At 51.1% G+C, this 26,719-nt stretch overlaps 2 protein-coding genes across 9 annotated transcripts; one reads left to right on the forward strand and one right to left on the reverse strand.

Annotated features, from left to right (window-relative positions):
- Positions 1–3,069: 3,069 nt before the first annotated feature.
- On the reverse strand, positions 3,070–10,811 carry si:ch211-286b5.2 (uncharacterized). Of its 7 annotated transcripts, XM_049014771.1 has the most exons (8): positions 9,484–9,561; positions 9,253–9,336; positions 9,130–9,168; positions 7,598–8,729; positions 7,257–7,396; positions 6,723–6,832; positions 6,551–6,637; positions 3,070–3,337 (listed from the first exon to the last, which is right to left on the reverse strand). In XM_049014771.1, exons 4-8 carry the CDS (start codon positions 8,709–8,711, stop codon positions 3,232–3,234), a joined length of 1,557 nt encoding a protein of 518 aa, XP_048870728.1. In that variant the 5' UTR covers positions 8,712–8,729; positions 9,130–9,168; positions 9,253–9,336; positions 9,484–9,561; the 3' UTR covers positions 3,070–3,231. The 7 variants fall into 7 exon arrangements, with proteins under 7 accessions (XP_048870728.1, XP_048870729.1, XP_048870727.1 ...); XM_049014772.1 differs by lacking the exon at positions 9,253–9,336 and having other exon boundaries at positions 9,526–9,577; XM_049014770.1 differs by lacking the exon at positions 9,253–9,336 and having other exon boundaries at positions 9,484–9,565.
- cc2d1a (coiled-coil and C2 domain containing 1A) lies at positions 9,885–26,648 on the forward strand. Of its 2 annotated transcripts, none has more exons than XM_049014765.1 (29): positions 9,885–9,998; positions 10,804–10,891; positions 12,373–12,502; positions 12,820–12,929; positions 13,018–13,236; positions 13,618–13,927; positions 14,816–14,925; positions 15,042–15,114; positions 15,471–15,557; positions 16,065–16,192; positions 16,484–16,556; positions 17,172–17,308; positions 17,787–17,901; positions 18,460–18,632; positions 18,810–18,929; positions 19,286–19,344; positions 21,028–21,144; positions 21,500–21,573; positions 21,737–21,795; positions 21,872–21,923; positions 22,123–22,222; positions 22,308–22,398; positions 23,044–23,175; positions 23,317–23,378; positions 23,679–23,751; positions 24,529–24,655; positions 24,734–24,810; positions 24,994–25,041; positions 25,170–26,648. In XM_049014765.1, exons 2-29 carry the CDS (start codon positions 10,835–10,837, stop codon positions 25,200–25,202), a joined length of 2,946 nt encoding a protein of 981 aa, XP_048870722.1. In that variant the 5' UTR covers positions 9,885–9,998; positions 10,804–10,834; the 3' UTR covers positions 25,203–26,648. The 2 variants fall into 2 exon arrangements, with proteins under 2 accessions (XP_048870722.1, XP_048870721.1); XM_049014764.1 differs by having other exon boundaries at positions 9,938–10,131.
- The last annotated feature ends 71 nt before the right edge of the window (positions 26,649–26,719 follow it).

Raw genomic sequence — 26,719 nt, forward strand, 5'->3', positions numbered from 1 at the left:
TCCCGTGTACGTTCGGGGTCCTCCTGTGTCGTTCCTTGGGGACACACGGGTTCTGCCTTTAATCTGCCGTGTGGCCGTCCATGCGCCTTGCTGAGGGAGAGCACCTGATGTTCGGTATGCGTATGCCTTCCTGTTTAACCATCTGCCATCTGTTTAACCTTCAGAGTGTGTTGCGGTCCGTCAGGCGCTAGCTGGGTATTGATCCAGTATGTAGCAGGCAAACACATGCCCAGGCCCGGACAAGCGGGTTCGGTTGGCAATGTCCAAGATGAGGTTGTCATTTTCATCAGTAACATGGGTACTTCGCAGACGGGCATGCAGACACACGCACCTCACCCGTCTGCGCCGATCTGACCTCCCCAGGCTCAGAAGTGATATAGTGTGGTAAAGCCAGCCGCGTTCATTCACAGGAGTATTACTCCTGAGAACTGGAGGCAAACGTTACAGGCTGCGAGAGTGCAGGGCTGAGCCCAGCAGCCGTCTGGGCAGGTGCTCCCTCACCCCGGGCCATGCACTAGAACCAGAACCACGTAACGGTCAACTAGGGGGCGCCACTGAGCAGATTCGTGATTCTGGGCATGCATTTGTTTTGGTTTAGCATCCAACACCTCTATGAAAGGCTGCATGCACGAGTGGGTAATGCATCTCCTGCATGTCCCTGCATGTCGTGTGACCAACCCCACCCCCCCCCCCCCCCCCCGACCTCCAAGGCTTTTACTGCACATGTAGCTCGTCATGTTGTCTGCACACAGTACCTGGGCGGGTGGTGTCTACAGGAAGCCGGTCCAAGAGTGGAGAGTGGAGAGGCCGGCGTGTCTCGGAAAGGCCGGCCCCTGAGAGCCCGCGGCCCTCATCATGTCGTGAGGCACCCCCTCCCCCCGTGGGGGCCAAGGGTCACGCTTCCAGACAGCCACTCTCTCACAGGCACGCAAGCCTTTGACCTTTGCTGTTCAGCATGTCTGGAAATTCTGAGCCTGGAATCGATCAACATCCCCCACCCCACTACACCCCCATCTCCAGACATAAACCTCCATCACCCATCCCCCCTCCTCTTTCTATTTCTTCCAACTGCCTCCCCCACGGTGACAGAATAGAGTAGCACAGCAGCTGAGTTAGGGCAGAAGATCATGCCCAGGGTAACCAGAGCGTGTGCGTGTGTCTGTGAGTGTGTCTGTGCATGTGTCTGTGAGTGTGAGTCTGCCAGTATCATAGTTTCCATTTTTCCCAGTTAAAACTGGAGTTGTAAATAGACAGCCTGCCAAGTGTGTAGGAAGAAAAATGAACACTGTGATTACCAGAGCAACATTTTTGGGGAAACATCCTAAAGTTTCAACGTTCACATATGGAAGGAGCTAATACTGTATGCTAGTCTGTGCATGGTTCTACATTAGCTGTCGCTGTTACACACCGTGGGTTTGTGACATGGAGGTGTGTCACATGGGAGTGTGACACGGGGGGCGTGTGACACGGGGGCGTGTGACACGGGAGTGGATGCATATTGCCGTCAGGACCCGTTCTTTCCGGCTGAGCCTCGGGGAACATTCAACGCTGTCGGTGAGTTTGTGACATTGGGAAACCATCGAGCGCTGAGTGTACCCTGCCCCCAGCCCCCAGCCCCCTGCCCCCCGCCAGGCGTCCAGCGAGATTCAGCCACTTTCATGCCTGGCATCCTCGATATACAGACAGTCAGCAATGAGACCCATTAACATAAGACTGAAGCTTGATTGACTGTCTTTAACACTGAAGAATAATTCACACGTTATGGGAAGCTGTCCCATGAATGCCACAGATTAGAGCTACTGAACATGTATATTAGACCTGAGATCAACCCAGGTGATCAGCGGATACTGTGAGTACATACAGGTTAGCAAGATAATGGTTCACATTCACTGCTGCTGGTGGGTTTGAGATGTTAAACCCTGCAGAAAGTGGAGGGGAACCGTGGCCACGCACCATTTTTAGGGCGTCGGATCCTGGAGACGCTCAGCTGTCACTTGAAACAATGCTACCTGCATTTCAAGGCAAAACCTTAAAATATGTAATCTTGCAGGTTCTGTAGCATTCACATGTATCAAACCTGGTTGGAATAAGCCGAATGGAAAAACTTAATTACATCATTAGCAGCAGAATTTGAATTCAAATGACGCATGAGGGTCCTAGAACAGCAGGGCCATCGCTACCCTTTTCGCTGAGTGTTTGAAACGACACGCTGAGACTCGCTCGGCTCCATACTGCACTTCAGCCTCTACTTTATTTTTCTGCACATTATAAAAAGAGCAGATGGTGACACTGGCAGTGCAGCTTCTTCTCCCTTCCAGATGGTGACACTGGCAGTGCAGCTTCCTCTCCCTTCCAGATGGTGACACTGGCAGTGCAGCTTCCTCTCCCTTCCAGATGGTGACACTGGCAGTGCAGCTTCCTCTCCCTTCCAGATGGTGACACTGGCAGTGCAGCTTCCTCTCCCTTCCAGATGGTGACACTGGCAGTGCAGCTTCCTCTCCCTTCCAGATGGTGACACTGGCAGTGCAGCTTCCTCTCCCTTCCAGATGGGGACATTGGCAGTGCAGCTCCTCTCCCATGGATGAGGCCAGGCTACCAGCAGAGTTGGGTAATTCAGGTCCAGAGAGTAAAATCCAGACCGAGATTTTGTTTCAACCAACCAACCGTTTTAAACTGGTGTCTGTCAGTCAAACTTTTCATTATTGATACATGAATTGAGAGAGTTTGTGCTGTACTTCAGTGTAAAGCTCCGTAGCATCAAAAAATATCCTCATACATTAATATGACACATGAATGCTTGGTAGAGTGTGTACGCTTGCTTACTCACAAACATAATATTTGTAATATACCATGATATATTCATACCGAGTGAGAGACTTAAAGCTTAAAGCTGACGAATGCCTTTGTGTATGGGGAAACTGGATTACTGCACTGCCTTTTGCTGTAAAAAGGTAATCGAGTAAAATTGGTGAAGTGTAAGTGTCAGTGTAAGTAGATTCAGTCCAAAGCAAGAGCTGGATTAACTCAACTAGGCAAATATTTTATTCAGTTATGCCAAGAGACAAGAGGAAAAGGACCGATCTATTCAGAAGAACCAGGAGGAATTGAGGAGCACCTGGTCCAGGACCGCTTGCAGGGGCTGATGTAGGTTGGACCCCTCCTCTCGCGTCTCTGGGTCTGCAGTAAGTGCACTGTTACTATTGTGCATTTCCAGGGCTTGGAGGTGGCAGTCTAGGGCTCGGAGCGTCTGGGGCAGTAGGGCCGGTGCTGGGGTGGCTTCGGGGTCTTGCCTCGACGCAGATTTTCCAGCTCCCGATGGGCGGCCATGACCATCCGACTGAGGATGGGGTGTGAGGAGACAACAACAACAAATGCTGAGTAATGAATGGATCTGGTTAGGCCGCGAGCGGCTCCGTATATGAACAGCTGCAGTCAGTGAAGGCAGCGAGCCGTCTAATCCCAGGCTGCTTATCCAGCAGAGGCCATGGAGGCTGTGCATCCGAGGCTCTCTGGCTTCACGCCTGGCTTTTCTGTCCGTTTTGGGGATATGGCGAGTGACGTCCAGAGGGACGTGACCAGGAACATGGACCCTTACAAAATCATCAGAGTGACACAGGCATGCAGCCACATGCTTTGCATGTCAGAAAACGAGCAATGAAGTTATTTTGAAAATGCTGCGGAACTGCCACACAATATGGTCTTAGCAAGAAACAGTACTTGCACACCATACCAGCTATGTTGCATTCACTAAAATCACATAAATATACGCAATGGAAAAAATAGGGTTAGGGGACGTGACTCCGGAACTTAGTAACTTATAACAGTAAATTAAAACAGTGATACCAGTGGCCGATTATGTAATTTTGTGCTTTTAAAATAAATATTACTAAACTACACGTATATCATAAACATCCCCTGTGGGTCTTAAGTCCCACAATAATTACCTAGTATCTGCTTCAACTGAACGTGCCAAACACGCTAATTGTTGTTCAGTTCCGATCACAATATTAAGTTATATTAATATGGCAGGCTTTATGGTAGTCCGTTGGTAAGCAGGAACTCTTCAGAAGTCGGACATTCTTAACCCAGGGACAGCCTGTGCTATATGATTCGCACTTCCATACTGGGAATGCACTCAAGCTGAGTTTGCTGAAGGATGTTCCGAACGATCTGGCTGCAGGGACCTGTGGTATGGGGCAGTGACCGCGCGTGTGAAGGGTGATCATTACTATCCCTCACCGGGGATGGATTACCTTCTCTCACCTCCTGCATGCTTTTACATGGTTACTCTGAGGTGGAGTGAGCTGCCCGATTCCACCCAGACTGTATCATCCCTCGCACCCGTCCAGAAAGACCCCTCTCTTCCGGAAAGGCCCGACCTGACTTCACCCTCCCACTGACCCTCAGGGCGAGTCACTGTCTATCGTTAACTTGTTCCATCTCAAAAAGGTTCCCTTGGTACCACTAGATGCTTTTCTGTGTTTTTGCACTCAGGCTTTTTGTTACCCATGTTCCCTCTTGGGAGATATTTCTGCTGATTGTTCTGCACCTGAACCTGCCCTTTAAATGACGGATTGACTGCAGAGCATTTCTGGTTACAAACAAGAGCTTTATAAAGCTTAGTCTGTAAAGCTCTTTTTGCTCCACAGGTATCTAGCACTGATCACTGATCACTCTGTGGAAGCTCAGCCCCCCCAGCACTCACACCTACAGTAAGTTGGCTCCATGACAGCTCTGTGCCTGTTCCGTATTATATGCCTCATGTGAACGTCACTTTGGACAAACACTTCAGCCAGTAAATAAATACTTATTTTTTAAATAAATATTGTTTTTTGCGCAGTTGGTGATCACTGTGAGCACCCACATGACACAATATGCTTAATGAGCGTGACCCTGTGCATGGACACATTCGGTGGTGTGTCCCCTCTGCTACATCCCTCACGGTCACCGAGATGGATGGATTACTGAGTCAGAAGCACAGGTCAGTGGCGGGATTCCCAGCCCCAGGCGTGTTACTCTGTCATTACTGTGCAGATTTGACTGAGCTGTTACCAAACACTGAGCTACACGCCGCATCTCTCACAGGCCTGAGCTGTGCGTTCTTAATCCACCTGTGACCGTGAAAAGTTAACCGCACTGCACCAGTCTGAGCTGCGCTTTCTTAATCCACCTGTGACCGCGAAAAGTTAACCGCACTGCACCAGTCTAAGCTGTGTGTTCTTAATCCACCTGTGACCCCAAAAAGTTAACCGCACTGCACCAGTCTGAGCTGCGCTTTCTTAATCCACCTGTGACCGCGAAAAGTTAACCGCACTGCACCAGTCTAAGCTGTGTGTTCTTAATCCACCTGTGACCCCAAAAAGTTAACCGCACTGCACCAGTCTGAGCCGTGCGTTCTTAATCCACCTGTGACCACGAAAAGTTAACCGCACTGCACCAGTCTGAGCCGTGCGTTCTTAATCCACCTGTGACCACGAAAAGTTAACCGCACTGCACCAGTCTGAGCCGTGCGTTCTTAATCCACCTGTGACCACGAAAAGTTAACCGCACTGCACCAGTCTGAGCCGTGCGTTCTTAATCCACCTGTGACCACGAAAAGTTAACCGCACTGCACCAGTCTAAGCTGATTCGTACCCTAAAAGTCACAAAGAAGTACGCAAACAAATCATTCAGGCATGTTAACTGCAGTCACTCCTCCACATTTGCAAGGTTTGAACCAGATGATACCCACAAAGGTGAAAATTCACAAATAATTCCTGCCCCCCCCAATCCCTATAACAATCTGCTAGCCAGAACGATAAAAAAATCTTATTACCAATTTATAATTAAATAATAGGCTACTATATACTTCAATCAGTCAATCAAAAAACGTTATTTGCCCCCAAATTGCTTTATCATTTCCTATCTAGACCTTATATAATATACAAACCATACAAAAGGCCATAATTTACATGTACAAAGTTCCCACTGTATGCACAGGGATTGATATGTTTTTCACACATTTTTAAACACGCAAAATTAACAGCGCTTAGAAAGTTTACAAGCTACTTTGAGAAACATGGGTCATAAAGACAGCTAACATGTGACTGCAGGGTGATCTCCATGACTCTGCGTCTCCTTGTCCCCCTAGTGCTCAGCTTCCACACTCATGAGCCCGTTTGGCCTCAGACTCTGGAGTTTACAGCAAGCTACATGACATTTTTTTTCAAATACCATCATGTAGCTGATGTCAGGGTGAAATGTCTAGAAGGTATGATGCCCAAGTCACATTTTAGTATTGTTTTCGGCGATCATTCAGCAAGCCACAAAAATATTCCCGCTAATTGTTCACAGTCAACAAATAACTGCGACGGCAAATGTGAAGGGATTACTGTATACAAACGTTAATTACTTCAGCTATGAGGTCCCACTTGCCAGGAATGACGCATATACCTTCCTTTTTGAGAAAGCACACCTGCCTGCTGGATCTGACTCGAACTGGCTGATAGCTTAATTCACCAAGACTGATTAATGAGAAGGCTGACACAAAGGATGGAGGAGGCGCACTCACTTGAGGGTGGAGAGCTCTGTCACAAGCCCGCAGAGAAGGTGCGTGGCATCCTGCTGCTGGCCGGTCGCCTGGTCACGTTCCGGCTCACTGAGGGCGCACAGACACGCATGTCAGCGGTAACCTCGCAGGAAACCCTCTACTAATGAACACGCACACACCCCCCTAGTCTCACCTTAGTACGGCGCTGTTTAGCTGGGAGTCAGACAGGAAGACGGAAGGTGGGACGTCCACGTCACAGGGGTCAGGAACAGCACTGGCTGGGTGGGTCTGTGGTCTTGATGGCTGCGAGGGACCAGGAAGACTGGGATTGAGGGTCTACAACCAGCTAGTCCAGTCAACAATACCATCAATGACAAATCAGCTTTACTATCTTTCATGCTACTCCTTACCAGTGAGTATGTAATATATTTATTTAAAGTAAGGCCTGACTTCCTGTTTTAATGTGGACGAGATGTAGCTGGGATATAATAATTGATACTTTATTGTCTTTACACCTCCCTCAACTTGCTCTTTGTAGAGTAAGCTGTCTGTGAAGGGCAGCCACCGGTAATGGCCCCCAGGGAGCCGGGGGTTAAGGTCCTTGCTCCAGCTTAGCCCACTGAGCCACATGCTGATCCACTTATGCTCACTTTTACCATCATGTGGCCTCGACGTAAAGATTAATACCCCTACTGGGCTATACCTGGTCTGTCAGGTATTGCCATACCTCAGTGCTGATGTTCTGGATCAGCTGGTGGTTCCAGGGCAATGGCTGGTCCTCACCAGTAGGGGGCAAAACTGAGGCAAAGGCAAAGTCAGAGCTATCCACCTCATCTGCAGTTTCCAGAATCCTGAGGACCCCGACACCTACAGATTTGGCAGATGAGGATGGGAAAATCAATGAATGAACAACAACAACAACAAAGGCGTAAAATAGGAAGGAAACATTATTATCTGATTTACTCTATTATATGTTACCATTCTAACTTACGTTTAAGCAACATATTAAATACCAGCAAAATGTAACAACCACATTAAACCACATCTCGCACAAAAATTTGCATTTACCGTTGTGCATATCAGCCACAGAGGGTTCAGGCTCACAGTGCAGGAGCTCTGTCGGCGATTGCTCTGGTCTGGGAGGTGCCGGCCAGGTGATATTGTCATCGGCAGCTACCTCAGGCTCCGTGTGGGATGGAATGGTCACTGGCGGGGCTGCACCTTTGAGGGGAGTGTCCCCAATGGTAGTCTTCGCTAGGCTGGAGTGCGCCGTAGTTCCAGCCTGTATGGCGTGCTGCACGACTTGGCCCATCTCCTCCTCGCTGCCCTGTTCTGGGTCTTCTCCAGGTGTGCTCATCCCTAGGCCACATTCGTCCTTCCGCACATTACAGGGGCTGCCCTTGTTGCCCACTCCCCTCTCATGTGACTGATGGCTGGTGCCCTTGAGCTCAGCACAGCCCAGAACTCCAGCTCCATCGTCCACCTGGCCTCTAATATCAGTGTCCCTTTCACCCCCAGTGCCTCGGCTCTGGACAGTGGTCTCGTCAGTCGCACTTGGCTGCTCTCCTGCTATGAATGATGCAGTCATGCCACCTTCTGCAACTGGATGTCTTTTATGTCCCCCTGGACTGCCAGTGCTGCTGAGGACCTCACTGCATGACATCCCACGTTGTTTTGTCCCCATCTCAGCATCAAATTCCTTTTGAACCTTCTCCCCCCTCATTCCTGTGCCCTCCCCTCTTCCTGTCCTCAGATTGTAACGTCTCCTGCTCCCACATTCCTCTATGCCCCACATGGCCGTCCTCTTCCGGACCCTTCTTTCTGTGTTGTCGCCAACCACCATAGAGTGAGACTGCCCAATGGCTGAGCACCTAGCCCTCTGATCCTGCTGGAACTGCAGCTCAGGCCTCCTTCTGCACGCTCTCACAGCAGCCGCCCCAGTGTGTGTGCTTTTGCTATTTGATGACGGCACAAGGGTCTGATCAGGTTCACCCACCCATGGGGCCCCCATCTCATTGCCTGTCTGTGTGGACCTTGGTGTGACAGGACTGTGCTTCTGTGCTCCTCTGTCACAGCGACCTGCCGGTTTGGCATTACTACTCCTCATCGTTCCTTCCCTGACATCACAGGCTTCACAATCAGCATAAGCGTTATTCTCTGGATCCATAAGCTGGCCAAACATGCTGGCATCTCCTAATGTCTGAGACAGACAGTCACATGATAGTATATTGCAATGGTACAATGTAAAGTAAGGGTTTTAGCCCTGCTTGGAATCAAATCAGCCACTTAGAGAATAACTTTCATTCTCATTACTAAAATTGAGACCTCATACTGAAGTGTCCTGTGTGCAGCCCAACATTGTCAGTTTCAGGAATCAGTGAAGAATGTAAAGGTATTGGATGTCTATTGCTTCATAACCCACCAATGAATCGTCCCCAGGGATTAATGACCTGCAATACAGATCTGTCAATAGCAGGCCCAACTAAAGTTAGCTTTAGCTAAAATCACACATGGTCCCTTTTGCTGTGTGTGCTCCTCCTCGGTCCCCTAAGATCACACATGGCCCCCTTTACTGCGTCTGCTCCTCCTCGGTCCCCTACCTGGCGATTTCAGGACTCTCCTTTTCGTATTCCTATGATCTGAAAGAAACAACCAACCTAGCCATTTTTCTGAAATGCATCTACTAAAATTTGCGCAAAGATTAATGTTTCTTTAGGTATTACCTGGTCAAACGAGAATTTATTATACACTAACACATGTATACTGTAGCTCTTTCATATGAGGTCGCCGTCGAGTCGGCAGGCAGCCTAAGAGGGGACCGTTAGCTGGCGGCAGAATTCTCATATAGACCAGCACATTGTCTCGTAGCACATTTCAAACATTTTTACTTCGCATGCGGTGTCTCTTCACGGTTACAAGGAAAGGTCACCACTTCACCACATGTAGTTTATTACCAGCACGTAGAACCGATACGGGATTCAGCGCTAAGCAGACACCTTCTGTCACCGAAGCTTCGTAGCTGGCGGGCAAACATGGCGTCTGTCTGAGCGCCGGGAGAATTGTGGGAACTGTAGTTTTAGTAACGCGCGACCGACAAGAACTGTTTCATAATGGATCTCAATAATTGAATTATTTTGATCTTTGATGAAGAAATAAGCAAGAATTGTAGGATAACTGGGATCATAATGCATACATTATTTAAATGGGTTTCGCGGAAAGAAATATAAAAAATTCGATTCATATAAGAAAATTGGGATTTAAACTTCTAGCAAAAAGTATTACATTTAAGTTATTCCATGTAGAAAGTGATCTGAACGATTTGCATTTAAGGTGTTTTCAGGCCGGTCCATTTTACGACACTGGTGGAATATTATGGCTCGCGCCAGGTGTCTTTCGCCGTAAACGTAGGAGTCCCGTTGCCAGGGAAACACTCCGGCGAGCAGGAAGTAAATAGCGGAGTCGTTGGCTAGTAAGTCTAGCTCACTGGTTACTTTAAAGCGTGATGTTTTCGGACATTATTTTGAATCTGCGATAATTCGTAGCGATTTTTACAGACGTATGTCAAACCATATCAGACACTGAGGGGAAAGCGTATGATACAGGTAAAGAAAGCTTAAGTGTTCGCGAAACACCAACGCGCAGTTGCTAGCCATGTAGCTAGCCGGCTCGCTAACTTCAGCTTTAATGGGTCCATCTGCGCGGCGGCGCCCCTGCTATTCTCAACTACATGATACTAAAACATTAATATAAACCGTTACTAACGCAAACGTGTTAAACCGCATACATGTCATACGTTGTAATTTCGGATGCGAATGCCCAAACTTCGTCGAAAAGTGACAGTGATTTGAATCCGTAGCCTGTTGCAGTAAAGCCTGTGAGTGATCGACAGTTCTTCAGTGCGCTCTTATATAATGGTGAAGTTCTGAGGCGGCGTTAAGTAAAATCTAAGGGAATTGTTAAAAAAATCAACAGCAAAACTGTACATCAGGAAGGTGTGTTGTGTAACCAGACGAGTTACACCCACTAATGTTTTGTGGATGGGTGAGTGACGCCGGTGCACAGGGCTTCGGCCAGTGTCACGCCGGCCACCGTCACTCACAGGTGTGCAGGAAAGCAAACGGCCGGCCTGTCCCTCCATCCTGTACCTTCTGTGAGGCTGGAGTCGCCTCTGCCACCTTACAGTTGCATTGCCGGCGTGTTGCGCTTTGCTGAGCCTCTGCAGCCTCTTAGCCTCATTTCCGTCATCTGACGCCGGTTCTGCCTTCTGCTCGCAGTCCTGAGCCGCGCATCGCGTCTGGCGCCTCCATGAGCCGCAGTCGGAACCCCCCCGTTCGGGGCCAGGGGGCAGCCCGAGCCAAGCAGGTAAGGCATATGTGCACTTCATTTCCCCCAGGACCCGCCAGCCACAGCCAGCCCTCCTCCCTCATTTATGCACCTTTCACCCGATCTTTCGTTTTACAGATGCCTGAAACTCTCTCTGCACTTGCCTTTCTCTACCTCGATTCCATCTAGGCCTGTTTACTCGGGCCCCTTATGAAAACATCAGCATAGAACTAATGTTATAAGTATGAAACGGTAATGTGGAAACTGCATCCTGTACTTTTATTGTTTGTTACATGCCTTTCATGGACAGACCAGTTTTCCATATTTGAAATTCTTATTACCCTCAAGCCTATGGTGATCGACATCGTTCCAGAAAGGGGTGGGGGGCTGATGTTTCTCGGGCATGCACTTTTTTAACCACTGGGGTGGTGTGTGGTTCAGCAGTTTAGGCCTCTGTCCCTGTGATTAGAAGTTCGCTGGTTGGAGCCCCAGCCTTGACAGATTAGTCACATGCCAATGTGCCCCAGACCAAGACCCTTAACCCCCAGCTGCAGTCATGCTGACTGACCCTGTGCTATAACCCCCAAGTTAGAGCTCACTCGTATATGTGTCTGTGTGTCAAGGAGAGGAAGACGGAGTAGGCAAAGAGAGAGTTTCCCAATGGGGATTAATAACGAATCGCTGTTCTGTATCGCATAGGAAATGGAGCTTTCAGCCAATGAGGGTGATTATCCCTGAAGGATGCCGAGTTCCCATAATGACCACATCATTTCTCATAAATCACAGCACAGACAGTCATTACTGAAGGAATGATGTTACATTTCCACTGATTTAGTGCTGTTACTGTGATACAAATTAAAACTAAAAAGTAAATCCCCATGACATTTAACCCTCATAAAAGTTTTGTAGATATGCAAGCTTTCCAAACCCACAGTGGGTGGGATTACAGTCTCTGTACCTACATGATCTCCTTCACATCGCTGCCCCCTCCCGCATCCTCAGATCATCATCTTCTATTCAGATCATCTTGGCTGTTCCCTCTGCCTGTCTTACCACCATGGGCTACAGGGCTTTCGATCGCTCTGCTTCACGGCGGCTGCCACCAGACATCAGAAACATCAACTCACTTTCACTTTTTAAATCTGCCCTCAAAACCCGTCTTTCCAAATTAGCATTTTCTCTCTAATTTTCTATTTATTATTTATTGTTATTACAATTATTTTTATGAAACTTGTTTTATTCCATATTCTCTGTATTTTATGCCTCTATGCTTTATTGTACGGTGTTCTTGGGTGTTAGAAAGGCACCTTTTAAATAAAATGTATTATTATTAATTGATTATCTAGTTAAGTGACCAATAAGAAATGAGGAAGGTGGCTGATTGACAGCACATAATAAACCAATCCACAGTGAGCCTCATTTCTCCCCTCACTTGCATAGAGGTGGTTTGTAAGTAGTACACTTTAACATTTTAAGTTGTGTGCATTTATTTTGCGCTGTTTCCTTTTAATTCATCTCAGATGGGCCTGCTGCTGGACCTGAACCCCGACGGGGGTGTGGATGCAGATGGAAATGATGAGGACCTGGAGGCGGAGCTTCTCTCACTGATGGGCGGGCCCCGGTCAGCTGGCAAAAAAGCGGGTGGGAGAGGTGAGTTTGCAGCAAGACATGGTTTATGTACAAGATTTGTACTTTATTTTGTAAATATCTAGTCATTTTTAGAAGTTCACAAACAATTTTTGCTCAGTTAGGTTCTTTACCACCAGTTGATCAATCACAGACTAATTGAATTTATTGTATGTTACAAATTGCTTTATTGAATTTTCCAAATTTTTTTAAAATTGTACCTCCTTTTGCAAGTTTGGTGAAATTTCCTTTTGGAAGTTATTGGCTGAGTGGTAGATGCTCACACTGGAAGTGATGTCTACAGCGATGTAGTGAGACTGTCATGTGTCTCGACGCCCCAGCCCCTGTGCCCATGGCGGACATCGAACACATGGCGGCCCTTTGCATGAAGGACCTGGATGAAGAGGACGGGGACGAGGACGGAGATCTGGAGAGCGACGCTGACCTTCTGGTAACCTCCCGGCCTTCAGCTGTGCTCGCCCGCCTGTCCTTCACTGGAGCCGACTCGGTGTGGAGCTGACTGGTGCTGACTTTGGCAGGCGGAGCTCAGCGAGGTCCTGGAGGGAGACAAGGAGGAGGAGGCCCCCACCCTTCCCCAGCAGAAGGCAGCCCCTCACCACACCCCTGTGGCCTCGCCTGGGCCCCAGAGCTTGGAGGCCCTCCTCGTGGAGCGCATTGGCATGTACCAGGGTGCCATCAGCAATGCCAAGGAGGCAGGAGAAGGCAGCAAAGTGCGGCGCTACGATCGGGGCCTCAAGGTAGGGGCCCTCAGGGTAGGGGGCCACAGTGAGCCGCAGGGCCGCCCGGGCTCCCAGACTTCCCACGGAGCCTCACAACAGCCTGCTGTGCTCATTTATCTGCAACGCCAAGGCTCTCTAGGACTAAGTAACAGACCAGCGTGGCCGTGAGTAACAGACAGCGGCGACGTGCCTCTGCATGACAGGAACAGATGAGGAGGCTGTTTTAAAGCACTCAAACTCCCTCATTTTCTGCAAAGTATGTCAACGGTCACAGCTCCTTTTCAGTTTGGATGCATGTAGGTTGTGATGTAGATCCACCGTGTGGTCTCTCTCTCCCTCTCTCTTTGTTTCTCTCTCTCTCTCTCACACACACACACACTCTTCACTCTCACTCTCTAGACCCTGCAGTCCATGCTGGCTTCAGTCAAGAAGGGCAAACCCATAGATGAAGCTGAAATCCCACCTGCTGTGGCCACCGGCGGCAAGCCTGCCCCAGCCCCTCAGAGCAGGCCAGATGCAGAGCAGCAGCCACGGGTTCCCGAGCCCGCCCCTGCACCACCCACCAATCATAAGTCTGTAAAGGAAACCCCGCCCAGACCCCCGCCCAAACCCCAGCTCCTCCCACCCCCAGCGAAGACGCTGGCCGTGACCCCAGATACCCCTCTCATCTCTCCTCTCACCCCAAGCCAGCCAGACTCGCACCTCTCAGGTACTCTTCATCATCATCATCATCGTCATTTTTATTATTCCAGTATATGTGTAAAGTGTGTGGCTTTATGCATACAGGCAGCGTCTAGGTTATGACCGAAATTCTGTGCTGAACTCTGTCTTTAAGTCGAATTAGTTGGTGTTAGAAATGTGCGTCTGCGTGCACCTTTGCGTATGTGCATCTGCGTGCACCTTTGCGTATGTGCGTCTGCGTCTACAGTCCTGTGCAAGTCTTAGGCAGCCAAAGAAAATGATTTTTAAATGATCTTTACTATGCTATCTTGCCTGTCAAAGTGTGTCAGCTGAGCCATTTCAGAACTTCTGCTAAAATCACCCCAGTATTTGCTGCAACCATCCAGTGAGCTGGTGGTGAAATTAATACATGGAACGGCTGAGGTGCCCCTGAGGAGAAGTTTGGGAACTGAAGTGGTGTTCATCTCGCCATCCAACTAGATACAAGTAACTTTTTGGAGAACAGAAGACATTCTTACTAGTTTTTACTGTTACTCTTAATTTGCACATGTTCTAATGCCAATTTTTTTTTATTCTGATCAAAAGTGCACTTATTACCCAGAATAATAACTTTGAACATTTCTTTTGACTGCCCAAGAATATTGCACTGTACTGTATGTCTACCTTTATGTATATACAATTCTATGTCTATGTGCAGCATTGTTTTCACTGTGTCTCTGTGCCCCTTTATGTATATGGGACTGTGTGTCTCTGTGCCCCTTTATGTATATGGGACTGTGTGTCTCTGTGCCCCTTTACGTGTCTGGGACTGTGTGTCTCTGTGCCCCTTTACGTATATGGGACTGTGTGTCTCTGTGCCCCTTTTATATATGTATGAGATATTTGACGGTCTGTATGATCTCCCATCTGCTTTCAGAGGTAAAGAGCTTGGTGTCCAGTAGGCAGAGGGAGTACAAGGTGGCCGCCATCCAAGCCAAGCAGAGCGGGGACACTGAGCTGGCCAAGCGGCTCTACCTGGCAGCCAAGGTACCGCCACGTGGTCCGACAGCGCCATGGCTATGGCCTGGGTCTGGGAGACATGTGACCGCTGTGTCCTTTTCCCTCCCTCTCTTCATCATTTGCTGTGGTCCAATCCCTTGCAGAAATTAGACCCACTGATTGAGGCACTGGACAGAGGCGAGACAGTGGACGTGGCCTCTCTTCCACCCCCTCCTGGTCAGTAGGCAGCATTACGCCAAACCCGCCTCTTTGCTGACTTCTAAAGCAAGTGAATGCTTCAGGGGTTGAGTTATTTTAAAGTCAGATCCACTGAAGTACCTAAGACTCGTAATATGCATTCTTGGGACCCTCGATAATAAGCGTTAGTATCTTCTCAGTCAGCCATATCACAGAGACCCCCCTTTCTGGGGCTTTGGCAGTCCTCTGGACAGTGTTGCTGCTCCTGTATTATCTTCAGTTTGTTAGCCTCGTGGGCTAATAAGCTGACGGACAGATTAGCCCACGACCGCTGCCGCTTGCTAATCGTCTCATCTCCCCTCTGACGTTCCAGTTTCACCTTGCTCTTCTTCCAGGGAATGCCCCTTCTCCAGCCCCACCCTCCCAGCCTTCCTCCCAGCCAACCAGTGCACCTCCAGTGGTGTCCCCCGTTACTGATACTGGTAAGGTTGTCCTCTTTAATGGCATGACTGTTGCTTGGATCTCTTGGCAAAATAAGTGCGTATAATGGCAGGAATGTTAACCTGATTATTTTCTTTTCCTTTCGTAAACTTGTATATTGTATATATGTATTTTTCTTAAAATGTTTTATTTTACATTATTTTACATTTCTTTTTAAAGGCTTTGCCCTTTCCAGGCCACAGTTGTAAATAAGAAACATGTTCTTAATCTGTCTTGCCTGGTTAAATAAAGGTGAATAAAAAAAAAAAAATAAATAAAAAACTGATCAGGCAAATGCCGGCTACACTGTTAGGTGTCAACCAAGTGAAATTTTGTTTCATGTGAATATTTCGCCACTGCCAGCATAAGTGAGTCAGTGTTTAGTTGTATCAGTGGTAAACAGGTTGTGTGCGTGTGTTACAGGGATGAACCCTCAACATGCGAGAGTATGCTGGCCTCTGAACATGTGACCCCCCCCCATCCCTGACCCCCACCTGTCATGCCCACAGCTCTCCCAGCACCCCGCACCGTTGCAGAGGCGCTGCAGCAGCGCATGGAGCGCTACAAGGCAGCAGCGGAGGGCGCAAAGAGCAAAGGCGACGATCGGAAGGCCAGGATGCACCAGCGAATCATTAAGGTAGCACCCCCTGCTGGTATGGCTGTCTCACTGCCAGTACCCTACCTAAATACCAGGAGCCAGGTTGGCTTGTATGCAAGCATTTAAATGCCACAGTTAGTGACTTTTGCTATGGCCGTAATTGACCATGCAAGGCTATAACTACAGTGAAATCAAATTAAGTTTTCGAGAACAATCAAACCTATTGGTGTCAGAGCACATAGAAGCAGGTCCAAGCAGTGTGAGATTGCCAGTGCGTTCTGAAAGCCTGTGTGAGGCCACTGGGCTCACCTCTGTCTCTGTCTCCTGCAGCAATACCAGGACGCCATCAGGGCCAACAAAGCGGGGCGACACGTCGATCTGTCCGAGCTGCCCATCCCTCCCGGTGACCGCCTCTCCCCCTCGCCGCCTCTCCCCTCGCCGCCTCTCCCCCTCGCCGCCTCTCCCCCTCGCCGCCTCTCCCCTCGCCGCCTCTCCCCTCGCCGCCTCTCCCCCTCGCCGCCTCTCCCCTCGCCGCCTCTCCCCTCGCCGCCTCTCCCCTCGCCGCCTCTCCCCCTCGCCGCCTCTCCCCCTCGCCGCCTCTCCCCCTCGCCGCCTCTCCCCCTCGCCGCCTCTCCCCTCGCCGCCTCTCCCCTCGCGCCGCCTCTCCCTCGCGCCGCCTCTCCCCCTCGCCGCCTCTCCCCCTCGCCGCCTCTCCCCCTCGCCGCCTCTCCCCCTCGCCGCCTCTCCCCTCGCCGCCTCTCCCCACGCCGCCTCTCCCCCTCGCCGCCTCTCCCCCTCGCCGCCTCTCCCCCTCGCCGCCTCTCCCCCTCGCCGCCTCTCCCCCTCGCCGCCTCTCCCCCACGCCGCCTCTCCCCTCGCCGCCTCTCCCCCTCGCCGCCTCTCCCCTCGCCGCCTCTCCCCCCCATTTCAGAGTTTGATTGCCTGATGGCATCACAGTTTGTCGTCCATGCATGCATGTTTTAAACATGTATCTGGCTTTTTAAAATCCCTCTCCCAGGGTGCCCCCCACTTCAGGGGTCAGAGGGCAGTGAGCAAAACCTCGTGGGGGTGCTTGAGACAGCTCTGAAGCTGGCCAATCAGGATGCGGAGGCCGAGGATGACGATGAGAGCGGCACCAGGGAACCGGCCGCCAAGGTGAGGTCACCATGGCAGGGGAGGGCCAGCTCATTAGCAACCCGGGCCGGGTCACGCGCCCGCGTCCTCCTCCGTGCCGGGTCACGCGCCCGCGTCCTCCTCCGTGCCGGGTCACGGGTCACGCGCCCTCCTCCGTGCCGGGTCACGGGTCACGCGCCCTCCTCCGTGCCGGGTCACGCGCCCTCCTCCGTGCCGGGTCACGCGCCCTCCTCCGTGCCGGGTCACGCGCCCTCCTCCGTGCCGGGTCACGCGTCCTCCTCCGCGCCGGGTCACGCGCCCGCGTCCTCCTCCGCGCCGGGTCACGGGTCACACGCCCGCGTCCTCCTGATATCAGAAGGTGGGTGGCCCAGATTGAATTTGGTTATATTTGTTTTTTTAGTTGCTTTTCTATTTCACATCCAGCGCTGGCGCATGTGTGACTCAAATCCACGGTTGACTCAGATTCCGCTGTGACAGTGCTGTCTGTCTCGCCCTAAAGCTGACCTCAAAAGCGGCGGTCCAGCGAGCCAAAGCGCCGATGCCGCCCACACCGGAGTCCGCCTCTCCAGGCTCCGCCTCCACGCCGGGTCAGGCTCCCAAGCTGGGCACCAAAGGTGAGAGGCTTTTGCTCCTAACAGGGTGCAGCTTTTACGGCAGTTAGAACTCAGGCATCTCCTCTGAAAGGCCACGCCCTCTGCACCGAAATCTGCGGACCCTCACAGCTACAGAACGTCTTTCTGATTATGTGCAGATCAGCAGGACTTCAGAATCCACTCCAGGTAGAACTGGTTTGCATCGTCATTCTCAATGACATAACCACCTTCCCATTGGTCATCTGCGCTCTCATTGGTTTAAAGCTGTGATTGACATCGACACATATTCCCACCCACTGTAGCTCCTTCCATCCTGCTTTCCCATATGCAGGTGGAGGGCAGCCAGTTGGCCTGCTCCTAATCCACCCCCCTCTGTTACCCTCCTGTCTGTCTTCACACTTATTTTGTACATGAGTTGCCTTCGAGTCCACCTTTCCGCGGTGCTAATTGTCCTACGTCTTCCTGCGATGCCGACGCTTCAGGGTGCGTCGCGCTTTCCCTGCCCACAGGAGGAGGGCGCCGTGCTATGAACGGCGCTTAGCCGAGCCGTGCGTGACCCTGCATTGTCACTTCCTGCAGCCCAGCAGCAGCTGGACTTCCTGCTGATGCGCCGCCAGCAGTTTGTACGTGCTGCCGTGCGCTCCAAGCAGATGAAGGACCTGCAGGGGGCAGCGTTGCACCTGCGTAATGCCAAGGGCCTGGATCACATGATCACTGCCGCTAAGGGCGGGCTGCCCGTCGACATCACCAAGGTACCTTCCTCTCCTCGATGCTGTTTTCTCTCTTCAGCCATTTTTCAGTTCCTGTCCCACCTTTACCCCCCTAGATGCACCCCACATCTCCCCGTTCCTAATCACCCTCGGACCAATGTGGCTCATCGTCGTTTCCTGCTCAGCTTCTTCTCAATCCTTATCTGCCTGTTCTGTCAGGTGCCCAGTGTCCCTGTCAGTGAGGAGGACTACTCCCTGGGTCCGACGCGCTCCCAGCTGTCACCTCGCTCCTCGGAGAAGTACGGCCAGCTCATGGAGCTCCTGCGGCAGCAGCACGAGGTCACCACCCCCCCCGACTCCCAGATCATGGGCGGCTGCCAGACTGGACTGCATCGCGGCTTCTGCTCCTAGGAGAGCATGGCTGTTGTGCCCTTCAGTGCTTAATTGCTCCCATTAAATGTAAAACATTTTAGTTAGAAGGTAAAAGAACAGCTTTGGGGAAGATCATCTTCTAGAAGACAGCACCAGTGAAATGATAAGGTTAAATGAATGATAGTGCTAATGATGGCACTGTCTGGCAACTAACCCTAACATAACTCTAGCAGTAACCGAAATATATAGTTGAAATACACTCCATGCTCATGTTTGTTATGTATTCTGTTCTGTGGCCACTGACACTGCTGGTGTCTCTACAGAAATGCATAGGCTACTCCCAGCAGTCCACAAACATGGGCAACATTGCTGAGACAACCAGGTGAGTGAATGGCTTAGATCATCAATGGCTCTCCCTGAAGCGAACACCCTAACCCTGAAGTGAACACGCTACAGGCACGGCTCGCTAACCCTGAAGCGAACGCGCTAACCCTGAAGCGAACGCGCTAACCCTGAAGCGAACGCGCTAACCCTGAAGCGAACGCGCTAACCCTGAAGCGAATGTGATACAGGCGCAGCTCGCTAACCCTGAAGCGAACACGCTAACCCTGAAGCGAACACGCTAACCCTGAAGCGAACACGCTTACCCTGAAGCGAACACGCTTACCCTGAAGCGAACGCGCTACAGGCACGGCTCGCTAACCCTGAAGCGAACGCGCTAACCCTGAAGCGAACGCGCTAACCCTGAAGCGAACGCGCTAACCCTGAAGCGAACGCGCTAACCCTGAAGCGAATGTGATACAGGCGCAGCTCGCTAACCCTGAAGCGAACACGCTTACCCTGAAGCGAACACGCTTACCCTGAAGCGAACACGCTTACCCTGAAGCGAACACGCTTACCCTGAAGCGAACGCGCTACAGGCGCGGCTCGCTAACCCTGAAGCGAACGCGCTAACCCTGAAGCGAACGCGCTAACCCTGAAGCGAACGCGCTAACCCTGAAGCGAACGCGCTAACCCTGAAGCGAATGTGATACAGGCGCAGCTCGCTAACCCTGAAGCGAACACGCTTACCCTGAAGCGAACACGCTTACCCTGAAGCGAACACGCTTACCCTGAAGCGAACACGCTACAGGCGCGGCTCGCTAACCCTGAAGCGAACGCGCTAACCCTGAAGCGAACGCGCTAACCCTGAAGCGAACGCGCTAACCCTGAAGCGAACGCGATACAGGCGCAGCTCGCTAACCCTGAAGCGAATGCGCTAACCCTGAAGCGAATGCGCTAACCCTGAAGCGAATGCGCTAACCCTGAAGCGAATGCGCTAACCCTGAAGCGAATGCGCTAACCCTGAAGCGAATGCGCTAACCCTGAAGCGAATGCGCTAACCCTGAAGCGAACGCGCTAACCCTGAAGCGAATGTGATACAGGCGCAGCTCGCTAACCCTGAAGCGAACACGCTAACCCTGAAGCGAACACGCTTACCCTGAAGCGAACACGCTAACCCTGAAGCGAACGCGCTACAGGCGCGGCTCGCTAACCCTGAAGCGAACATGCTAACCCTGAAGCGAACATGCTAACCCTGAAGCGAACATGCTAACCCTGAAGCGAACATGCTAACCCTGAAGCGAATGCGATACAGGCGCAGCTTGCTAACCCTGAAGCGAACACGCTAACCCTAAAGCGAACACGCTAACCCTGAAGCGAACACGCTAACCCTGAAGCGAATGCGCTACAGGCGCGGCTCGCTAACCCTGAAGCGAATGCGCTACAGGCGCGGCTCGCTAACCCTGAACCAAACACCCTAACCTTGAAGCGAACATGCTAACCCTGAAGCGAATGCGCTACAGGCGCGGCTCGCTAACCCTAAAGCGAACACGCTAACCCTGAAGCGAACGCGCTACAGGCGCGGCTCGCTAACCCTGAAGCGAACACCCTAACCCTGAAGCGAATGCGCTACAGGCGCGGCTCGCTAACCCTGAAGCGAACACGCTAACCCTGAAGCGAACACGCTAACCCTGAAGCGAATGCAAACCAGGCACGTTGCGCTAACCATGGTTCCACTATCTAGGTTTGAGAAGCTGGCTGAGGAGTGCATGAAGAACATTGAGGTACTGAAAAAAGCCTATGAGAAGAGCTGCCCTGTGCCCAAGTTCCACACGGAGGAACGAACGTTCAACATTGTCAAGTGAGTGAGTGCAGGCCTGACCTGTTCGTGTCCCCTGCACAGCAGAGCAGTTTATCCCTGTGAAACTGCAAGGTGTCAGCCAGACATGCAGATTTCCACCTTTTTACTGTCCCAGAACAGAACAGTGCTTCACTGTGCCTAACACACGTGATGTCACTCATATATAGATGTACACTCTTGTGTGTGTAACTCGTTCTTTTTGTGCTTTTCACTCACTGCATGTTGCTCTCTCTCTTCCTGTACCTATATCCTCATCCTCATTCCTGTACCTATATCCTCATTCCTGTACCTATATTGTCATCCACCTACATTTATCCCTCTGTTGCGCCTCCATAACACCTCTTATCTTCTGTAGGATCTTTCCGGATCTCACCAGCAATGACTTGGTGTTGACCATAGTAAAAGGCACGAATCTGCCCTCGCCCTCGGGTACGTGTGACCGTTGGTATCTGTGTGTGTGGTTGGCAGGTTTCTGCTGTTCTCTGCACCAATGCGTTCACGTTCTTGTATGACCCACTGGCTAACCGATTACCTCACGGTGCCTGCGGCCCACCAATCTCACCGCCTCTCCTTCTCCCTTCCTCTTGTCCAGGAGGGTCTGCCAATGACCTGGATGCCAGTGTGCGATTTGAGTTTCCCTTCCCCAGTTCGGTAAGATCCCCTTTAAGAAAATTATTTATACACACAGAGATGTGCACAGATGTTCACTCTGTCGCCCTCGTTTTAGGAAGAACCCCAGCATGACAAGACCAGCACTGTGAAGAACAGCAACTGCCCAGGTGAGGGCTCACCTGTGTGTGTGTGTGTGTGTGTGTGTGTGTGTGTGTGTGTGTGTGTGTGTGTGTGTGTGTGTGTGTGTGTGTGTGTGTGTGTGTGTGTGTGTGAGGGTACTCTGGGTACCTCTGTGTATGTATGTATGTGTGTGTGCACGCGCACACATGTGACCCCGCCTCCTCTAATCCTCCCCCATCATCTCAGAGTTCAAGGAGCAGTTCAAGTTGAACATCAGCAGGGGCCACAGGAGCTTCAAGAGGGTTGTCCAGACCAAGGGCATCAAGTTCGAGATCATTCACAAGGGGTGCGTGTGCATCTGTGCAGGAGAGCGCAGCCGCTCAGGTCTGCCAGCCCCTGCAGGCTCCTTCAGCCTCTTTATTTCCACGCAGGGGGCTGTTCAAGGCGGACAGGGTGGTGGGCAATGCGCAGCTGAAGCTGGATTCCCTGGAGACGCAGTGTGAGATCAGACAGCTGCTGGAGGTGAGATCCCCAGCGCGTCCGCAGTACCTGCCGGCTGCTCTGTGCTCGATTTAACGCACTGCTTTGCCTGAAGTGGTTTAATGATAGTTAACCACCTGTGTGCTGGTTCTCTATCAGCCCCTAAAAGGTCACGGTGGGAAAATCTTTTTTGAAGTTTTGCATTCTCTCAGTACTTTTGCGATCTCACCACACTTGCCCACTTACTATTTGCTTCAGCGTGATGCCATGGATAAACCAAAATACAGACACGTCCTCTAACGGGTGCTGCTTTATGCATTAAATAATCACGATGCAAGACAGCTGGGCTATTGGACCTGAAATGCACACATACAGACACTGAAATATATCACAGACACTGAAATATATCACAGACACTGAAATATATCACAGACACTGAAAGATACGGCTGGAAAACCGCATATAAAGCTAAATTTACTGCAGTTAAGGTTAAACTCAAAACCCACTTTCTGGATTATTTCAGTAGAGATCCGCATATGGTGGGGGGGATTGTTCTTTGAAGTACGTTGCTCTGCATTTTGGTGGGGGGCACGGGGTGGAGGGGGGGGGGTTTCATATGTGAAGGCAGAGGGAGGGAGGAGACACAGACTCTGTGGTATTAACTGTCCCGGGGCCCGGAGGGGGCAGGTGCTGGATGGCAGGAAGGCCACAGGTGGTCGGCTGGAGGTGCGCGTGAAGATCCGAGAGCCACTGGGTAGTCCGCAACTCCAGACCGTCACTGAGAAGTGGCTGGTCCTGGATCCCATCACCACACCGCCGGTGAGACACTGTGGGAGAAGGAGCAACATCCTTGGTGTCTGAGGAGAACAAGACCCTCTTTTTAACTTTGGCATAAATGTTTGTATCGGCCTGTAATCGGCCTCTTGGCGACTGAACTGTTTGTTCCTGGTTGTTCGTCAGGCAGCAGTACCGGCACCTAAATCCAAACCCAGACCCCAGAATGACCACGATAAAAATGCCAGGTGAGTCTGCCTGTCTTCCCCTGATTTGCTGGTAGGGGGCGCCGTCAGCAGCCCAGTGAACAGTGTGTTATCCTCTATCCAGTTTAATTGCTATGTTTCTTTTTTATGAAATCAAGAATTATTGTGCGAGTTGGTAAATGGGGTTTAATTCAGTGTGGGGTGTCTGGATGACTTAAGCAGCACAGAGAGCCCCCCTCTGTCCAGGAGGTCACCCCCCTCTGTCCAGGATTGATTTGTCTGGCTGGACTGTGTGACAACGCAGCGTCTCACTAACTACCTCCGTTTGCGTTTCTCCTGCAGCCGCTCGCCCCCCCAGTACAAATTTCACAGCTTCAGTCTGCTGCAGTACGATAAGGACAGAATCGAGCACAAGGTCAGTGTCTGTGTGTGTGTCTGTGTGTGTGTCTGTGTGTGTCTGTCTGTCTGTCTGTGTCTGTGTGTGTCTGTCTGTCTGTCTGTGTCTGTGTGTGTCTGTCTGTCTGTCTGTCTGTGTGTGTGTGTGTACGTGTGTGTGTACGTGTGTGTGTCTGTGTGTGTTTGTTCATTTATTCATCTTTGCTTGTTGTCTTATGCTTTCAGAAGCAAAACAGACACCAGTGCCAGTGCCAGTGCTACCAGCATGGCTGGTCTAACTGGTGGATGTTTTTTAAACCTAGGAGGACATGATTTTGAAGTGTTCATTATGGGACTCTCACACATTTTGGGTCGGGATCTTGGAGATGCCGGTGTGGCTTGTCTGTGTTTCGGCAGAGGAGTTTGCTCCTTTACTTGCGTGTAGCGCATGACACAGCCGTACCCTGGCATGCATATGGAGCCAGTCGCAGCCTCCCCTCCCCTGAGCGTGTCTCAGACTGGGCTCACTGACAGCCATAAATAAGGCATATAAAGCCGTCGGTGCCCGTTCACGACCCACACGGGCTGAATGGGAATGCTAAGGAGTCTGCTGCATCCCTGCCACTTGGTTCAGGTGAACGGCGGTAGGAGAAGCAGCCATTTAAGGGACCTGTGCATGAACGATGGACATTACAGCGCCACCTGCTGTTTATCATGCATCCACTTGCAGCCCTGGTCCTCGCTTATGCCTGTTCTCGCACCCCCCCCCCCCGACCTGCATCATATTACACCCCCCTTCCCCCCCCCCCCCCCTCAGATCAAGGAGTACAAACGGAACAGGATGGAACCGCCAACTGAGCTACTGCAGCAGCACCGGGACACCAGCCAGAGGCTGCAGTGGCAGAAAGCGCATTTGGAGAGGGCGCCCCCTGCTGTCTTTGCAGGTACACCACCCCCAGCAACTGAGTTTCCTTCTTATTTTTTCATCTGAGATCCACCATTAATCTTTCTTTCTCTCTCAGAATATGACGCCGCCCTGTGTCGACTTGCCCAAGGCCTGAGTGAGGGGGTAAAGAAGTTCTCCAGTCAGGGAAACAGGGTAGGTGGTACTGGTCGGGTCCACTTGCCTTGCCAGCCTGAAGACGAGGGCCATCAGCTTAACCAGGCAGTCAAACCTATTTGGAAGGTGTTGGGTGATTTACAGCCATTGGAGGTGCAGTGCCGGCCCTCCCTCACTGGAGCGCCCTGGGGCTATGAACTCACTGATTCTCTCTGTGCTCAGGATGCTGCTAAGGATGCACTTGGCCGCCTGAAGATGGTGGAGACCGAGGTTCGCACCTGCCCGTCTCTGTGCCTCACTTCTCTGCCTCACTTCTCTGCCTCACCGCTCTGCCTCTCCTGTGCACCTCACTGCTCTGCCTTGCTTCTGTGCATAACTGCTCTATCCTTTCATTGCAGATAGAGGCCCTGAGAAAGAGGTGTGCCACCTGACCTGAGCTGGCCTGAGGGGTCCGGAGTCCCTGAGGGGAGGGTGTTTAGGTGGGACCTGGGAGCCCCAAACAGACACTACGCTGGAGACACTGACACATGGATGATCGGGGAATCCACCTTCACACATGTCCTGTCCTACACCCACACACACACACACACACACACACACTCAGAAGCACTGAACAGACACTTCCACATGCTGAGAGGGGCAGCAGTCATCGGTACGCACTACACTTCCTGGGCTGTCATAAATCTGCAGTTACTGCTTTGGATGTAACATTGATACATTGTAGATCCTCTGCTCTAGACCGAGCGGAGATCGTTACTCACTGATAAGCGCCCAGCACTGGTGGGGGGGACGGGGCACAGGCACTGGCAGTGTATGTTGCTTTATGGTTCTTAAAGGACTGGTAATATGAAGTCTTTGCACAGCGAAACGTAATAGTGAAGTTAGAAAAGAGGATGCCAGTGAAAATTTCTTCTTTGCAATTTGTACAATCATTGATTTTTTTTTTTCTTTAAAATGCTTCCTTTAAAAACTAGAATGTTGAAAGTAGAAGGAGGTGGTGTGGTTTTATCTGTAACGGACCTGGAGCGCGCCCCTGTCTACGTGCGGCGTGTCCGGGCCCGGCTGCGCTGGCTTCTGCAGGGGGCCACAGCACCAGCGCCTCTGGCTGTCTGACCATGACACCTAAATCCTGTGCTTTCTGCCCTTACAATCCAGGGTTTTACCCAGACGCCTGCCTGCATCTGGGAGGCGTGTCACTCACCCTGTTCCCCAATTTTAGTTTTTGTTTCTTTATTGTTTCTGCTGTGGTTGTTCCAATGCTGAGGGGGTAACGCAGAGGATTGCTTACCCCCAGCTGCGGCTGCCTGGCCTGAGATGGGTGGGGGGGCGGCTTCCTTTGTGGTGCTCGCCAGGGGTTAGCAGCAGTGGCCAGGTGGATTTTTCTAACGGGTAGAACGTAACCCCTAGAAACGCTAATCGCGTCTTTCCTGTGTGACTCTGGGGGCCCCATTCATCCTCTGCAGTCTTTTCTGCCACATTCTTGACCCAGTCCCCATTTTTTGGAGCAGTACTGCATGATTACCCCCGCCCACCCACACACCCCCCCAAAGCTTTGCCATGGCAACTGACTGATCACCCTGTTGTGAACCGTTTGGGGGGTGTGCAGTGTATAATTCTAGGAAACCGTGATGAAATATGCAGAAGGAATGCTAAAATAAATGGTACCTTTTATGCACATTAAGTGGCATCAATCCACATGCTGATGACAGTCAAACAGAAAAACAGAAACACTAATATATACGGCTCTGTCTATGATTGTATCTTTAAAATGAATCTATATCATGGCCCGGGGTGAAAGGGAAGCAACTGATTTACTGAAATTTGAAATCTGTATTCTAAATATGGAAGATGAATATATTAAAAATCTAACATCTGAACGCGCCTTGAGTTATTTCATTGATTTCAGCGCTGCTGGGTTTTGGCATGGGAAAGCGCCGTCCATCTCTCT

Source organism: Brienomyrus brachyistius, chromosome 5, assembly GCF_023856365.1.
Source record: "Brienomyrus brachyistius isolate T26 chromosome 5, BBRACH_0.4, whole genome shotgun sequence".
NCBI classification, from domain to species: Eukaryota; Metazoa; Chordata; class Actinopteri; order Osteoglossiformes; family Mormyridae; genus Brienomyrus; species Brienomyrus brachyistius.

Excerpts from the sequence above, each read along its gene's own strand:
- si:ch211-286b5.2 (XM_049014774.1), bottom strand. The coding sequence starts at position 8,711 with ATGTTTGGCCAGCTTATGGATCCAGAGAATAACGCTTATGCTGATTGT. Across the intron at positions 7,397-7,597 it reads TGTGGCTGATATGCACAACG|GTGTCGGGGTCCTCAGGATT; the intron begins GTAAATGCAAAT and ends CCAAATCTGTAG. Across the intron at positions 3,338-6,550 it reads ACAGAGCTCTCCACCCTCAA|TCGGATGGTCATGGCCGCCC; the intron begins GTGAGTGCGCCT and ends CCCCATCCTCAG.
- cc2d1a (XM_049014765.1), top strand. The coding sequence starts at position 10,835 with ATGAGCCGCAGTCGGAACCCCCCCGTTCGGGGCCAGGGGGCAGCCCGA. Across the intron at positions 15,115-15,470 it reads CTCTCTTCCACCCCCTCCTG|GGAATGCCCCTTCTCCAGCC; the intron begins GTCAGTAGGCAG and ends CTCTTCTTCCAG. Across the intron at positions 17,309-17,786 it reads CCAGGGAACCGGCCGCCAAG|CTGACCTCAAAAGCGGCGGT; the intron begins GTGAGGTCACCA and ends CTCGCCCTAAAG.